The sequence below is a fragment of the Mesocricetus auratus genome, unplaced genomic scaffold (genome assembly GCF_017639785.1).
Source record: "Mesocricetus auratus isolate SY011 unplaced genomic scaffold, BCM_Maur_2.0 Super-Scaffold_6730, whole genome shotgun sequence".
NCBI classification, from domain to species: domain Eukaryota; kingdom Metazoa; phylum Chordata; class Mammalia; order Rodentia; family Cricetidae; genus Mesocricetus; species Mesocricetus auratus.
In genome coordinates, this window is record NW_024429184.1 from 73931376 (window position 1) to 73947396 (window position 16021).

At 42.1% G+C, this 16021-nt stretch overlaps 2 protein-coding genes across 2 annotated transcripts in view; one reads left to right on the plus strand and one right to left on the minus strand.

Annotated features, from left to right (window-relative positions):
* Mrpl15 (mitochondrial ribosomal protein L15) overlaps nt 1–4122 on the minus strand; it is a 28428-nt gene extending 24306 nt beyond the window's left edge. Inside the window, exon 1 of the mRNA XM_005085927.4 lies at nt 3985–4122. The gene's annotated coding sequence lies outside the window, so the exon portion shown is untranslated. The remainder of the gene's footprint in view (nt 1–3984) is intronic.
* A 55-nt stretch (nt 4123–4177) lies between these two features.
* Nucleotides 4178–16021, plus strand: part of Lypla1 (lysophospholipase 1) — a 36434-nt gene continuing 24590 nt past the window's right edge. The window contains exons 1-2 of the mRNA XM_005085928.4: nt 4178–4399; nt 4921–4952. Coding sequence (XP_005085985.1) covers nt 4331–4399; nt 4921–4952 — 101 coding nt within the window. The 5' untranslated portion in view covers nt 4178–4330. The remainder of the gene's footprint in view (nt 4400–4920; nt 4953–16021) is intronic.

The following is a 16021-nucleotide window of genomic DNA, read 5'->3' on the forward strand; positions in this document are numbered from 1 at the left end:
TATGTGTGTGTGTGTGTTGGATTAATCCAGCAACATTTATAATCAAATGTCTTTTTGCAGCTGTTGCTCCTTCCTCAGCAAACAATTTAAAGAAAACACAACATACAACATCGAGATTGTGTATTTTCCATCTTTATGTGGCTTTTTTTGTGGGGACAACAGACCCTGTCCGGAAACCCATTCCTCCATCAGCCTGGGAGCAGGCAGCTGCGAGACAATGTTTACTGAAAACAATCCAGTGCCATAAGCTCCTGATAGGGCTTGATAAGGGCTGGCTCACTGAAACACCCTGACTTTGATCTTCCTGATGGCTAGCCACTTCTTCCTGTCCCCCCCCCCCGCTGTTCCCGATTCTGGTGTCAGGGATTTAACCACCAGCCAGGAGGAGAAAGAGAGGTGTGGGAGATGTGTGCATGTATGTATGGCAGAAGTTTTTCTGGAGGGAAGCGTTTTCTTGGGAAGTTCTCCTAAGCCGATTTGGGGAGCATAAAGATTTCTTAACGCAATCGACTGGTCTCTGTGTCATCAGTCCCGACACCCTCGCCACATTCTCGGATACAGGCTTCGAAGCATACGCGACATTTTTTTTAATTACTTTATTTCTTCTATTTTTTATTTTTTGGTTTCTTGAGACAGTTTCTTTGTGTATATTTGGCTGTCCTGAAACTCACTCTGTAGACCAGAATGGGCTTGAAATCACAGAGATCCTACTACCTCTGCCTTTGGAGAGCTGGGATTAAAGGCATGTGCCACCACACCCAGCTACTCTATTCTTTTTTAAAGATTTTTATCTTTTTTCTTTTCTCTCTCAAGCCTACGCATAGTTTTAAACACACTGTAAACTGTTTAGAGGATTTCCCCCTCTGAATCAGTCTTTAAATCTCTATCTTTTTCTGACCACATTAGTCTTTAATCTGCTACATGATATGGCTAGGATTAAAGCAGCGGCTGGCTCTGCCCCATTCCTTGGTTTCCTGAAAATTTAGCTGCATGACACAGGTACTGGTGGGAGCCATGTTTATTGTCACAACTCTGTGGAGCTTCTTGGTCCATGCCACCACCAAGAAGCATGCTGCTGGCTGCTCATAAAAATCATCTTTAAGTGTTTGGTAGCAGAACCTCTAAAAGATCCTTGCGGGTTTTGCCACTAACACTAAGTCAGGAAACCTGTCTTAAAGGAGATGAGCCTCCGCTTGCCTCTAGCAAACAGTCCACCCGATAAAATGCTGTTATCAAGAAGCCATGCTTCTTGATTCTCTTCTTTTTAAGCCTCTGTCAGGTTTTACGTGGAAATTCTTACCAAACGTTTGGGTGCTACATGTTGACTGAAGTTTCTGTCCCACCACATTCTGCAGCCCTTTAGTCCCAAATAAACACGCAGAAGCTTTTATTAATTATAAGCTGTTTGGCTGATGGCTTAGGCTCATTATTGGTTAGCTCTCCCTTAATTACCAACCCATTCGTATTAATCTGTCTGTCTCTACTTGGTCTTGGCTTCCCAATAATGACTAGGTCTCTTTCTTCCTCAACAGCTACATGGCATCTCCCTGACTCCACCTACTACTTTCTCTATTCTTGTTTAGATTTTTCGCCTGGCTAAATCCTGCCTGTCTATTTGGTCAAACAGGTTTATTCATCAACCAATAAGAGCATCATATATTCCCAGCATACAGACGGATATCTCCCACCATGTAAAAACTAATTTGACAAGAGCACCAAACACTTAAAATTACTAAGATAAATTTTTTAAAGATTTATTTATTCATTATGTATACAATATTCTGTCTGCATGTATGTCCACAGGCCAGATCTCATTACAGATGGTTGTGAGCCACCATGTGGTTGCTGGGAATTGAACTCAGGACCTCTGGAAGAGCAGTCAGTGCTCTTAACCTCTGAGCCATCTCTCCAGCCTCTACTAACATAATTTTTATGTAGATAAATCTTTATGTAGTAAAAATAATACCCACAGTAATAATACCCACAGTTTTGATGGGTGATTGTTGTAAAACACTAGTTTAACTATGTAAAGATGTGTAGCATTTGTCTATGTTGCGGAATATTTGTTTAACTATGTAAAGACGTGTTGTATTTGTTTGCCTTGCCTGTCTAAGGCACCTGATTGATCTAATAAAACGCTAAATGCCAATAGCTAAACAGGAGGTATAAATGGGAATTCTAGGTTGAGAGAATGAGGAGGAGGAATCTAATCTTAAGAGAGACAGAAGAAGAGACGGAGACACCAGGGAGATTCCAGGGCAGGAGATGGCAGGTTGATGGGGGGGATGCCCTTCTGTATGCTGTGAATGTGTTTCTCTTGTTGGTTGATAAAGCTGTTTTGGCTAATGAACACGCAGAATTTAGCCAGATGGAAAATCAAAACAGGGATAAAGGTAATGGTGGAGTCAAGAAGATGCTATGTAGCTACAGGGAAGGTAGGACATCCAGGCATTCTCGAGTAAGATAAGACCATGTGGAGATACACAGATTAATAGAAATGGATAAATCATTGAGAGGTAGCCAATAAGAAACCTGAGCCATCAGACAAACAGTTTATAATTAATGTAAACCTGTGTGTGTTTATGTGGGCCTAAACAGCTGTGGGATGGTATGGTGGGGGGACAGAAACTTTTGTTGGGGAGGTGGGGGGAGTGGGAGGAGGGGAGGAAGGGGGAACTGTGGTTGGTATGTAAAATGAATAAGAAATTTAAAAAAAAAAGAAGTCTCCCTATCATTATTTGGGAGCTGGTTGGGGGCCCAAAGATAAATCCAGCTACAGGTGGTGATGATGCTTATGATCTTGATAACCATGGTTTCACAGGTATGTACTTATCCCCAAATTTACACAGCATTTTGTCAGTGATATTCAATAAAGTTGCTTATATTTTAAAGTCTTTATTGTGACTGTTGTATTGTTACATAACTAATGGGCTATTGCTTATATCTAAAAATCCACTTTGCTGCATGTGTACTGACCTAGTATGGCTATATTGCTAAATTTTCTTATTGGTAACTTTGTTTTATTTTGTACAATCATATATATCATCTGAATACTTTTTAACTTTTTTCCTTTTAAAACATTTTTATATTTACTTCTTTCCCTTACCTGGGGAAGAAAGAAATAATTGAGAACAACAGAAACAAGCTCATTGGAGAATATAAACCTCCAGAAACATTGCAGGAACTTGGAGGAAGAATAGATTATAGGTACCCCAACTTGAGGTGTCCTTGTTCTCTCTAGTGGGATAATGGTAGGCTCTGGAAATCTACATATTTCATCACAAAGAAACTCACCTAACAGTGATTAGGATCATTTCATGTTGGTACTGAGAGCTGATGACAGCTGAGCTTTCTTTTACAGCCCCAACAGCTTGACTCAAATAGACAGTGGCATCGCAGGGTGTGGCAGCCCACACCTTTAGTCCTAGCACTCAGGGGACAGAGGCCTTAGGAATTCTATAGAATCTACAAAGTGAGAGTCCCAGGACAGCCAACGACACACAGAGAAACCTTTTCTCGAAAAACCAAAAAGTCTAAGTCTTGTGTGTTCCATAACCTATCGTTTTGGAGAAATTATCATCAATTTAACCGTTTTTGAGAATCTATAAAATTTTCATCATTAAAATCCAAAACAAGAATGATTTAAAACAGTTTCCAGTAAGACCTCCAAATCCCTCACTGAGATTGTCCTATGTAATTTAATTAAGTGGGCTGTCGTTAAATGTTTGGTTCACCGATGATACCTTCCCAGTCTTAAAGAATGTTCCCTAAAATCTGTTTATTTGGTGTCCTCACTGAATTGTAGACTTCGGAAGGTCACAGCATTTTGGCCTTAGATCTTTGTCTTTGACCCTCCTCAACTCAAACGTATCAAGTATGCATTAAACTAAAAATGCAACCCGCACAGAAAGGTGGCCATTTAGTCTCAAGCTTAAACCGGCTAGTATCTCAATAAATCCCTGCCCATTAGTTAATAGCGCTGACCTGTTTGGGGAAGCGGGTTCGGGAGTCAAGCCAGTAGGGACCACAACAAGAGCTCGCACGGCTCCCCGCTGCCAGCCAAGAGGGTGTGACCTGAGGTCAGCCGCGGCGGCGTTCAGCTCCGGCGCCTCGCGGGAAGCCATATTGTGACGCGCACGCGCGTCCGCGGAGGGGCGGGGTCTCGGGGCCGAGGCGGGCGGAGCGCGCGGAGCCGGGAAGGGCGGCGCGTGGGCGCGCACGCGCCTGAGCGCGCGCCCGGAGGGGCGGGCTGGGACTCTCGGCTCGCACGCCCTTCGGCCGGGCGCCCGAGCTCCCTTCCGCTTCCGACGCGCTGTCCGCCTGCCGGTGTATGTGCGGCAACAACATGTCTGCCCCGTTGCCCGCCGTCGTGCCCGCCGCTCGCAAGGCCACCGCCGCGGTGAGTGGCGGCGGCCGGGGCTGGGGGCCCAGCGGGCGCAGCGGGACCCAGGCCGCCACGCGTGGATGTGTCCGCGCCGCTCGCGGGCTCGCCCGGGGTCGCGGCCGGGAATCCGAGCCGGCGGGGCGCAGCCTGCCTGCCTGCCTCGCACTCTCACCGCCCCCAGAAGCCAGTCCCAAGGCTGGTGCTGAAACAGCCGACCTGCGTGTGTAACTGTGCCGCAGGAGCTCAGTTTAACTTTTGCTCCCGGAAACTTTTGTGACGAAAAAGAATTCGACTGTGCTTGTGAGGCTTTCGTGACTTGATTTTAGAGAGACGGCTATCTTGATCAGACTGTGGTTTGCCTCTAAGTGCTAGGACGCCGCATTCTTTCAGCAATGAAAAGCAAGGCGTATGGGAATTAATTAGCTTGTGGAATAGTGTTATGAGTTTTCAGGACCTTCATTCGCCTTTGTAGCTTAGCCAGAGCTACAGCGTATAACAGTTCAGTGTGGGCTTATCTTTTCTTCTTTTCTTTTTAGGTTATTTTCCTTCACGGATTGGGAGATACTGGGTAGGTACCATTATTAGTAACAGTAATGAGATGGGGTCATGTTGCTATTTACTGATCAAAGGTTGCGGAAGAAGGCTGAAATTGTAGGAACAAGTGTTGCATTTCTCTTAGCCCAGTGATGACACCAACGTTTCTGCTTGCAAAACCTCCAGATTTTCCCCCCTATCTGAGTCTTTCGTCTTCGAGCTTGACTCTCTGGAACATGTTAAAATTGTTAACTGCTCTTTGGTTGGGTATTGGGTACCAGAGAGGAGTGGAATGTTTGCAGTGACAGGGTGCAGTTGAGAGCATTCCCGGGGAATTAAAATTTCAGAGCAGGTTGAGAAGGACTAGTTGAGTCTGTTAAGAGAAATAACAATAACATTAAGCATATGGAGTCCGAAATCGGAGAGTAGATGGTATCTTTTTTTTTTTTTAAAGATTTATTATGTATACACTGTTCTGCCTCCATTCCAGAAGAGGGCACCAGATCTTATCACGGATGGCTGTGAGCCACCATGTGGTTGCTGGGAATTGAACTCAGGACCTCTGGAAGAGCAATCAGTGCTCTTAACCTCTGAGCCATCTCTCCAGCCTGAGTGGATGGTTTCTTAAATAAGAAAAGGCAACCCGGCAGTGGTGGTGCACGCCTTTAATCCCAGCACTCGGGAGGCAGAGGCAGGCGCATCTCTGTGAGTTTTGAGGCCAGCCTGGTCTACAGAGCGAGTTCCAGGACAGCCTCTAAACCAATACAGAGAAACCCTGTCTCGAAAAAACAAAACAAAAAAGGCATAGGTGACAACTCAAAGATTAATTTGTACCAAACAAAATTTGCATTGTTTTTGTGGTTCTGGAAACCAAACCCAGGGCCTTATATATGCTGGACAGACCCTGTTGAGAGGTTTTCTCGTGTTTAATTCAGTGATGATTTGATTGAAACTTGGGGTACATAGGACTGTCGTCAAAAATTAAAATTGAAACTAGGGAGATGGCTCAGTGCTTAAGAGCACAGGCTGTACTTCCAAAGGACCTGGGTTCAATTTTGAACACCTACATGGTGGCTTAGAACCATCTGTAACTCCAGTTCCAAGAGATCTATCTGGTCACTCTTCTGGCCTCCACAGGAGCTGCAGGCATGTGATGCACAGACATAATGGAGGCAAAATACCTGTACACATAAAAATAAAAAGATTAAAATTTTGAAAATCAGTAAAAAACCCAAAGATAAAGCTTTATAAAGTAGCCAAAATATTATTAAATGTTCTTTCCAAGGAGTTATTAGGCCTGTTGCTCCAAATACTCAGGAGGTTGAGACAGTTTGAACCCTGGAGTTTGAGACCAACCTGGGCAGCATAGTGAGACCTTGCCTTGGAATGAATGTGGCATTGAGCTGGACTGGTTGCCCCTCTGTAATGGGAAGCTTTTTCTTTGAGAGAAGCCTTCCCGCCAGCCTGGTTCTAGAGCCGCATCAGTCCCAAATAAACACACAGGAGGCTATATTAATTATGAAGCTGTTGGCCTTGCTTGTTTCTTACTGGCTAGCTCTGACTTAAGTAATTACCCCATAATTGTTAATCTAAGTATGTTTCTTACTGGAGAATAGTTCCAGGCTTCCTACCCCATGGCGGTTACATCTTGAATCTTTTGTGTTTCTCTTACCCAGAGTCCTTCTGGACTCCTAGTCCCTCCTATCTAGATTCCCTATTGGCCAGACAGTGCTTTATTGACAAATGCACAGGACTTCCCCCATCACCTCTCTAAGGTACTTTGTCTTACCCTCTTAACTTTAGAGATTCGATTTTTAGCTAGATTCTTGTTTTTTGGAGACAGGGGCCTTTCTGTGTGATCCTGGCTGTCCTGGAACTTACTCTGTAAGTCAGGCTGGCCTCGAACTCAGAGATCCACCTTCCTCTGCATCCTCAGAGCTGGTATCAAAGGTGTGTCTTACCACTACCTGGCAAGGGCTAGATTTTTAAAAAATTACTGGTGTGTGTGTGTGTGTGTGTGTGTGTGTGTGTGTGTGTGTGTGTAGGGTGTAGGTTCATCAGGACATTTTGGAGGTGTCTTATTTTCTCATTCAACTTGGTGGGTTGCCTGGATTGAATTCAGAAAGCACCTTAGCCCATTGAGCCATCTCATCAGGCCGATTACTATTATTCGTATCCACTGGTGGCCCAGAATTAACACCTATCTTCTAGACTCCACTTCTGTTTGATAAACCTTCAAATTAACCATCTTCAACTGATCTTCAACTGATTTTTCCTTTTGAGGGGGTAATGTCTCTTTCCCTTCCCTCTCCCTTTCCTCTGCATGCACAACTTGTTTTTGTTTTTATTGAGATAGTCTCTCTGCTGGCCAAGCTCAGTGTAGACCAGGCTTGCTCCAAACTTGTGATTCTCTTGTCCTGCCTCCCCAAAGCTGTGTTTATAGGTGTTTGCCACCACGACACACAGCCTAGGGCAGCAACAGTTCTTTTGTGTGTGTAGAGGCTGGAGGACAACCTTGAATGTTCACTGCTCTCCTTTACATTTTTGTTGTGTTTTAGAGATAGGGTCCAGCTTTGGCCTGTTTTTTTGGTTTTGCTTTTGAATTTTAAAGGTGTATTTATTTATTATGTTTGTTTTGCCTGCCTGTATGTAGGTACTGTGTATGTTCCTGAGGGCTATCAGATGCCAGAAAAGGGCATCAGATGCCTGTAACTGGAATTGTGGACGGTTATCAGTGGGCACTGAAAGTCTAACCCTCCTCTGCAAGAACAAGAGCAGCAAGTACTCTTAAACACTGAGGTAGAGAGTGAAATGTGAAGAAAAAAATCAGTCTAGAAATACCAGAAGCTTCTGTGATAGGAAATGAGTTAATTGCTTCATGTTACAGTTGTTTATGTAAAAATTAAAAATAACCAGTTATGAAAAGAGAAGTGGTAACTTGATTAATTCCATGAATCTATGGTGAAAGCAGCCAGTCTAAAAGTAGTAATTTAGTGTTGAAGACTCTTTAACAGACATCATCTGACGTGCTCATGTGTAACATGTAATAAATTAAAATGAACGTTGAGGAAGTCCTGTTCTGTATTGCACACAGTCAGTTTTCTATCTAAAGTAAAAGTAGCTTTTGCAATTTGAAAATATTACAATTGCATGACAAAAAAATCCAGAATGTTAGTATTTTAAAAGGGGAATGCAATGCATGAAATTCTACAACCCAGATATAGCCTATTTTCATAGCATATAAAAACTTTTATTTTGAAAAATACCAGACTTACAGGAGTTACAAGAATAACAAATCCCTCAGTCCACTTTATCTAGGTTTACTGACACACACACTTGTGAGGGTAAGTTGAGATGTGATAGTTGGGTGCCCTATATGCCACGTAACTCTTATAAGCTATTTATAAACTGAATGCTTTTTTTGTATAAAGATGATGTTTTATATAACGATGGAACAGTTATCAAATTCAGGGCATTTAATATTATCTAATGTAGCACATGTGCAGGTTTTGCCAGGTTGCCTCAGTAATGCAATCCAATTCATTGTCACTCATGCATTTAGTTGGCACATCTGTCTCTATGTGGCAGGATGTTTGTTTTTGAAAAGAATAATGCCATTTATCCTATTATTCTTTGTTTTTTGTCTGTTTTTAAGATAATCTTTCTACATAGCCCTGGCTGTCCTGGAACTCACTATTGTAGAACAGGTTGGCGTTGGACTCACAGAGATCTGCCTGCCTCTGCCTTCCAAGTACTGGGATTAAAGGTGTGGGCCCCAATGCCTGGTCCTGTCCCATTATTTTTAACAGGTGACTTGTCTTGTTAAGGTGGTCTTTTCTAGGTTTCCTTACTGCATTGATTTTTTCTTTGTAATTAAAAAGCAAGTCATGGCCTGCTGTGGTGACATGTGGTTGCAGGATTGTGGTGAGTTGGTGGCTATTGTTGTTTTGCTGCAGCTTCTGTGTGGCAATGAAACACCAAACTCAACAAACCCACATGGAGTTTATTGGAAAAGGGAGTGAAGGGAGGCGTAGGTGTTGGCCAACTGGGAACAGATGGAAGGGGGAAGGGAAGAGAAAAGAGGTAAAGAGACACAGAGACAGAGAGAGGACAGGAGAGAAGAGGGAGAGAGGAAAAGTCCAGTCTGCCCCAGGGGAACAGCAGGAAAGAGAGGAGAGCAGGAAGAGAGTAGAGAGAGAGAAGCAGGAAAGAAAAGAGAGCAGAAAAAGATAAGCAGGCAGAAAGACAGTTAAGTGGGTGGGTCTTTCTCTTACAGTGGTCCTTTGTACTTCCATGGAACCCTGGGCTGACCACGATACTGCCTGAGTGCATTCTGCCAGGTGACCCGGGCAGACCAGCATAATGCCTGAATCCTTACATTCTCCCCTTTATTTATTATTAAAAAGTTGAAGAGTTAGGTGTAGCAGGACAGGGAATAAGGACATTGAGTTCTCAAGACTACTTCCTGCTGACTCTGGGGCGTTGACCATCTTTGGAGAGGGGAGAAAGAGCTTGGATGCTGCCGCGTCCTGGGGTAGCTGTTGTTTCATCATAGTCCATGCTGTGTGGAACTCTCTGGTGCCTCTCAAACCTGTTTGGGTGGGTTCAGTTCAGCTTCCTGGAACTTATAAGAATCCTTTGAGTTTGTGAAAACATAAGTTTTAGACACATTAAATATTTGAGACTTAGCACAGTTGAATTTAAGTTGACTATAGAGAGTTAGCTTACATTCACATATATAGCAAACAGACAGGACATTTAAAGAGACAGAGTAGACTTAAAACGGCCAGTGACAAGAAAGCAGATCCACTGCAGATGGAACAGGTGGGTTTTTTCATGAAATGTGTGCCCTACCAGGCCCTGGAAAGGCACGCCATTACGAAAACAAGCCATGTACAACAGATCCAGTGAATGAAAGAAGAAATTAGAGACAAAGAAATAAAAAGGTAAAAAAGAAAATGAATTGTGTCTGGTGGTAGGGTTGGTTTGTGGGCAGAAGCTGGCTAGACTGCCCCTCTGCCTAGGCTGAGCAAAGGGAGTGAGCGGGCCTACAGCTAGCCCCATGGTTACCCTCAGTCAAGATGGCAGCTGTCATAAACAGCTTCTCATCCACTGGCAGAAGTTGGAAATGTCCTTTAAAGTTTGGAGATATAATTTTGTTGACTTGTTTCCCATGATTGAGGCAGAAAGATATATGAAATCCATAGGACACTGGAGTCCAAAGGTCACAACTTCCAAAAAAACTACCATAGGTCTGAGAAACGAATGCACCAGTCAGTATGGACGATACTAGGGTACAAAACCTGAAAACCTCATTTGTGGGGGAAAACAAAAATTAAAAACTCTCAGAGCATCCTGAGCAGATGCTGTCTCAGGCTAGCCCCCTGTGAGTCATTGGCTCTGTACAGAGGAGAGATATGGTAGCAGCACAGTTGGGTAGAAAAGAGGAAGAGGAAAGAGAATGTTTAGAAGAGAAGTAGAAAGCTTGAGTTATTTAGGAAACCATTAAAACTAAAGAGCAAACAAGTGTGTGACAATACTTTGAGACTATGGCTATGATTCTTTATCCAACTTTTACCCAGTATTTTTAGCAGTTTGCTCCTGCACATTTGTGTGTGGACAAAGACTAATTTAATTTAATAGATTATATTCCATTATTGTTGTGTTTTAAGTTGACGTAACCTTTTCTTTTAAGATAGTTATCACACACAAAAGTTTCTGAAGTAGCATTTGTATCTTCATATACCTTTGACCCAGATTACCCATTAGAAATGTCTCTGAACTATTGAGGAGTAAATTGCAGAGGGACGTAGTTCAGTTGGTAGAGTGCTTGCCTAGCATGCAAGGAAGTTCTAGGCTTAGTGACTGGTACTTCATAAAACCAAGCAAGGTAGTGTATTCCTGTGTCAGTCATAAACTGTCACATTATAATTGAGTTTGGAGAATTTGTGGTTAGCCTGTCCTACATGAGATTTGTCTCAAAGAAAAAAAAAAGTTAGCCAGGGATAGTGGCATATTCCTTTAATCCCTAAAATTGGGAGAGTAGAGGCAGTTCCAGGACAGCCAGAGCTACACAGAGAAACCCTGTCTCAAAAAACAAACAAAAAGAATTGCAGCCATATTGCCTCATTAGTCCTTTATATCTCAGTGTGTATTTCACAAAATGTATTTTTATTTATATATTTTTAATTTTGGAGGGGTAAGCATGTGGAAGCCAAGGGACAACTTTTGCTTTCGAGACTTGGTTCTTCCCCCCACCTTGCGGGTCCCAGGGCAAAGCTCAGGTCATCAGGTTTGGTGCAAGTGCCTTCTTTACCCTGTGGGCTTTCTTGATGGCCTCTGAATTTTTATGGACAAGGACATTCCTACATGCTAACAGTGTAGTCACCAGTTCTGTCTAATAATGTTACCATCTAATCTCCCAACACCATTCATATTTCCGTTAATTGATCTAATCGAATCTAGGATTATGGGTTACATTTACTTATGTCCTTCAATCTTTATCTGGATTAGTTCTTGATGCTATTTAAGAATGCAGGCTGAGCCGGGCGTTGGTGGCGCACGCCTTTAATCTCAGCACTCGGGAGGCAGAGGCAGGTGGAGCTCTGAGTTCCAGGCCAGCTTGGTCTACAGAGGGAGTTCCAGGACAGCCTCCAAAACAATACAGAGAAACCCTGTCTCGAAAAACCAAGCTGATACGTAGAATGTCCCTCAGTTTGGGTGGTGGTTGCTTTTTTTTTGTGACAGTGGCAGGCAGGCTGGCTGGCTTCAGTCAGTTTGAGTTATCAGATGACTGAGTCTGTTGCTGTTTGTCTCAGGTACACATGATTTCCATTCTTATTCCAGTATTGATGATACTATATTTTTCATCAGTTTGTTAAGACTGTGCCTAGTAATTATGAATAATAATTCAATATGACATTCAAAAATACTAAATGCTTACATATTTCATATTTGAAATAGCTGAGTGTTTTGCAAGAAGGTGTTTGGCATTACTAAAGCTAATCTTTTCCTCACCATATTCTCACTAATGGATTTATACTTAACTGACTTTCTAATGTTATCCACACCACTTTCCTCTGGCCTCTTGTTTCTCACTTTTGCTTCTTTTGGTATATTGGCATAGTAGTCTTTGGTCTCACATTTCCATGTCATTTCACAGGTCTGGTTTTATATCCATTCTCAAGAGTCCAACCTATGTTAAGTCATTTTGCACTTGGCCAGCTAAGTGGAAAGACTGATGAGAATTTAGATAGTATGAGGGAAACTCCTTGCAAAGATCAGGGCAGAATCATTGCTGCTATTACAGAATAGGGAACATAATGGAAACAGTGCTTTATCTCACAGTCCCTTCTAAAAGATAAGCAGATTGGAGTGGATGTGTAGGATTTTTTCAGTTTCCCCTACACTCCTGAATGTTAGCTGGTTGTGATGATGTACATGACAGTCTCTCTAGTACACACGGACTGAAACAAGAGGTTTGGAAGCTCCATGCTAGCCTAGACTATACATAGCTGGAACCAGCCTGGACAACATAGCAAGACTCTTTAGGTTTTTTTTTTCTTTTTAGATTAATTTATTTTTACTTTATGAGTGTTTTGCCTGCATACATGTGTGTGTACCATGTGCATGCCTATTGGATCCCTTAGAACTGGGATTACAGATAGCTGTGAACCACCATATTGGTGCTGGGAATCTAACCTGATCTTCTGCAAGAGCACAAGTACTCTTAACCACTGAGCCTTCTGACCTGCCCGACCAGACCATTTCAAACAAAAATAGATCCCAAACCAGACTAGCCCCCACAAACTTGCATTATACAAGTTTACATTAGGCTTTGTGTGTTCTCTCTCTCTCTCTCTCTCTCTCTCTCTCTCTCTCTCTCTCTCTCTCTCTCTCTCTCTCTCTCTATCTCTCCCTCTCTCCCTCTCTCTCTCTCACACACACACACATGCATGCATGCACACATTTATTCATTGGGGTGAGGGTGTATACATATGCATGGATGTCATAGAAGAAGTGATTAGGTTTTGAATATTGGTTTGTTCTTATAGCTCTGTGTTAAATTCTGTCTGTGAAAAAATTTAAAGGACTGAATACAAGTTGACCTAGACAAGGCTGACCTTGAAAATCACAGGTATCCCCTGCCCCACCTGTGGAGTGCTGTATTTAAAGGCATGAGCCACCATGCCCCACTCCTTTTGATTCTCTTATGTAAGAATTTTGTTTTGTGCTTGGGACAGAGATTGGGAAACAAATGACCTGAATTCAGCTTACCACTCACTGTTATTATTTATTGAGATGTAATTCACATACCATAAAATTCACAGCTTTAAAATATATGATTGGGTGATTTTAGTTTATTTGCAAAAGTCCTCACTGCTTTAATTGCAGAATATTTCCCACAAAAGATAGACTCTTTACTCCTTAGGCATTACTCACCTATTCATTTTCCATGCTTCTGATTATTCTGAATGCTTCATATAAATGGAACCCAGACTGCTCTTCAGCTGGCTTCTTTCACTTGGCATAATGTTTTTCAGGATCATTTATGTTGTGACATAGATAAACACTACATTTTCTTTGGGTGGTGGTGATGCATAGAGTTGTGTATTCAGATGTAGGGGCCAGGACAGTGTAGCCCAGGCTGCCTTTTTATAGCCCAGGGATGACCTCCTGCCTCTGCCTCTCCAGTGCTGGGATTACAGGTATGCACAGTTCTGCCTGGTCTGTGTAGTGCTCGAAACTGAACACAGGTGTTATGTAAACTAGGCAAGCACTTTGTTAATTGTGCTATATTCCCAGCCTCATGACTCCAGCTTTTTTATTCTTTAACCTTGAATTTGAATAAATACACAAGATGGTCATAAGGTTAAAAGCCTGCAGTAGTATAGACTATTTAATATGGAAAAAATGGCCAAGACTTTGTCAAAAAGCATGGTAAAATTAATGTTCTTTTTTGTCTGAATCCTTTTTTTCTAGTTGCCATATGTTTTTTTTTAAGATTTATTTATTTATTACATATACAGTGTTCTGCCTACATTCCAGAAGAGAGCACCAGATTAAACTGTAGATGGTTGTGAGCCACCATGTGGTTGCTGGGAACTGAACTCATGAGCTCTGGAAGAGCAGTCAGTGCTCTCAACCTCTGAGCCATCTCTCCAGCTCCCTAGTTGCCATATGTTTAAGTCACTAGTTCTCAATAAAATGAGATTACAGGGAAGTGAGGCTCTCAAGCATTCTAGCTAGTCATTAAATCAAGCTTTGTTATATATGGCTATTTTCCCCCTTAAGAGACTGTCTTGCTATCCATTTAAGGATGGCTTTTAATTCTCTGTATGGCTTAGTTAGCCTCAAGTTTAATAGTCCTCTTGCCTTGGCCAGTCAGGTATTATTTATTACATGTGTGTGTTACCAGGCCAGGCTTGCAGTAATATTTTGAGGAAGTTAATTGAACCTGTGTTCCATTTGGACTCTTAATAATAGGTGGACAATTGTTTTATAAACATGGTTTTTGGTGACTGTCCGTTCCCAGAGCGCTAATTAACTGAAACCATATCATGGCTTAGTTAGTTTTCCCTGAGGTCATTAGAACAAATCCCAAAATAGAGAATACACTAATGATATGCTTAGAAATTGAAAAAGAAACTGAAGCAGAGTTGGCAGTGATCAAGGAAAGAACCTTTCCTAATGTGGCTGGAGTGTTGCCTTTTACAGGGAAATGTGTGTGTGTGTGTGTGTGTGTGTGTGTGTGTGTGTGTGTGTGTGTATGTGTGTATGTGTAGGTTTTATGTATTTAGTTACAATAATTATTTGGTTTTGTGTTTGAAACAAGGTCTCACTATGTAACCCGGGTTGACTATAAACTCATAACCTCTTCTGACTTAGCTGAGTGCTAAGATGACCCAGAAGGTTTTGTATTTTATTTTAGATTTATTTTTGTATATGAGTGTTTTGTCAGCATGTGTGTACCTATGGATATCAGAAGAGGGTAATCCAATTCCCTGGAACCTGGAGTTAAGAACAGTTTTGAGCCACCATGTGGGTGCTGGCTTGGTTTGGTGATCTGGAAGTGCAGGTGTATATCAACACTATAGAAAACTTTTACTGTGTACATTGTGACACATGCCTTTGTAATTCCAGTACTCAGAAGGCTAAGCAGGAAGATGGCCATGAGTATGAAGCCAACTTGAGCTGCTTAGTGAATATTAAGCCATCCAGTTAGTGTGATCCTTTCTCAACAAAGAGCAACCCCGATTTGATAGCCATCTTAGTGTGTCTGAAGTGGAATCTCGCTGTATGTGCCTGCTGTGTATGTGTGGGTTTGAAGAGGGTTTTAACTGTGCAGCACAGGCTACGTTTGAACTCCAGTTCTTCCTGCCTCTGCCTCCTGGCATGACAGGCATGTACACTCTATCAACCCTAAGTGGTTTTGATTTGTATTTAATTAACAATTAACGTGACGAGTATCTGTCCTGTGTTTATTGACTATTTTAATGTTTTCTTTACAGAATATCCTTTGTCCATTTGTAAATTGGGTGACCACTTTGTTAGCTCTAGGTGTTCTGTATATATTGTGAATGAGTACTACTAAATGTACAATTGGCACATAATTTTCACCTCCGTAGATTGTCTTTCTTCATAGTGTCCTTGAAACACAAATTTTTAATTTTGTTGATTTATTATTTTTTCATAGTCATTTTTTTCTGTTTTTTTGAGATAGTGTTTCTCTGTGTAGCTTTGGAGCCTGTCCTGGAACTCACTCTGTAGACCAGGCTGGTCTAGGTCTGTTGGCCTCTGCCTCCCAAGTGCTAGAATCAAGGGCATGCACCACCACCACCCAGCTATGTTGTTTTTTAATTGACAGCAGTTGTGGCTGTTTATTTATGGATTCCTCCGGTAGAAAGGACAGGGAAACGCTCCTGCGGTTCTTTGTATTTTTCTGTGTAATTGTTCCCCAATAAACACCCATTTATCATTTATCTTAGGTCTATACATCCTTGCCTTTAGATTCCCACTTGATTTATAGCTCTATCCTTACCCTGGTATTGTACACTTTCTTACTATTACATTGTTGTATGAGCTTGAGGTCTGTTTTCACTT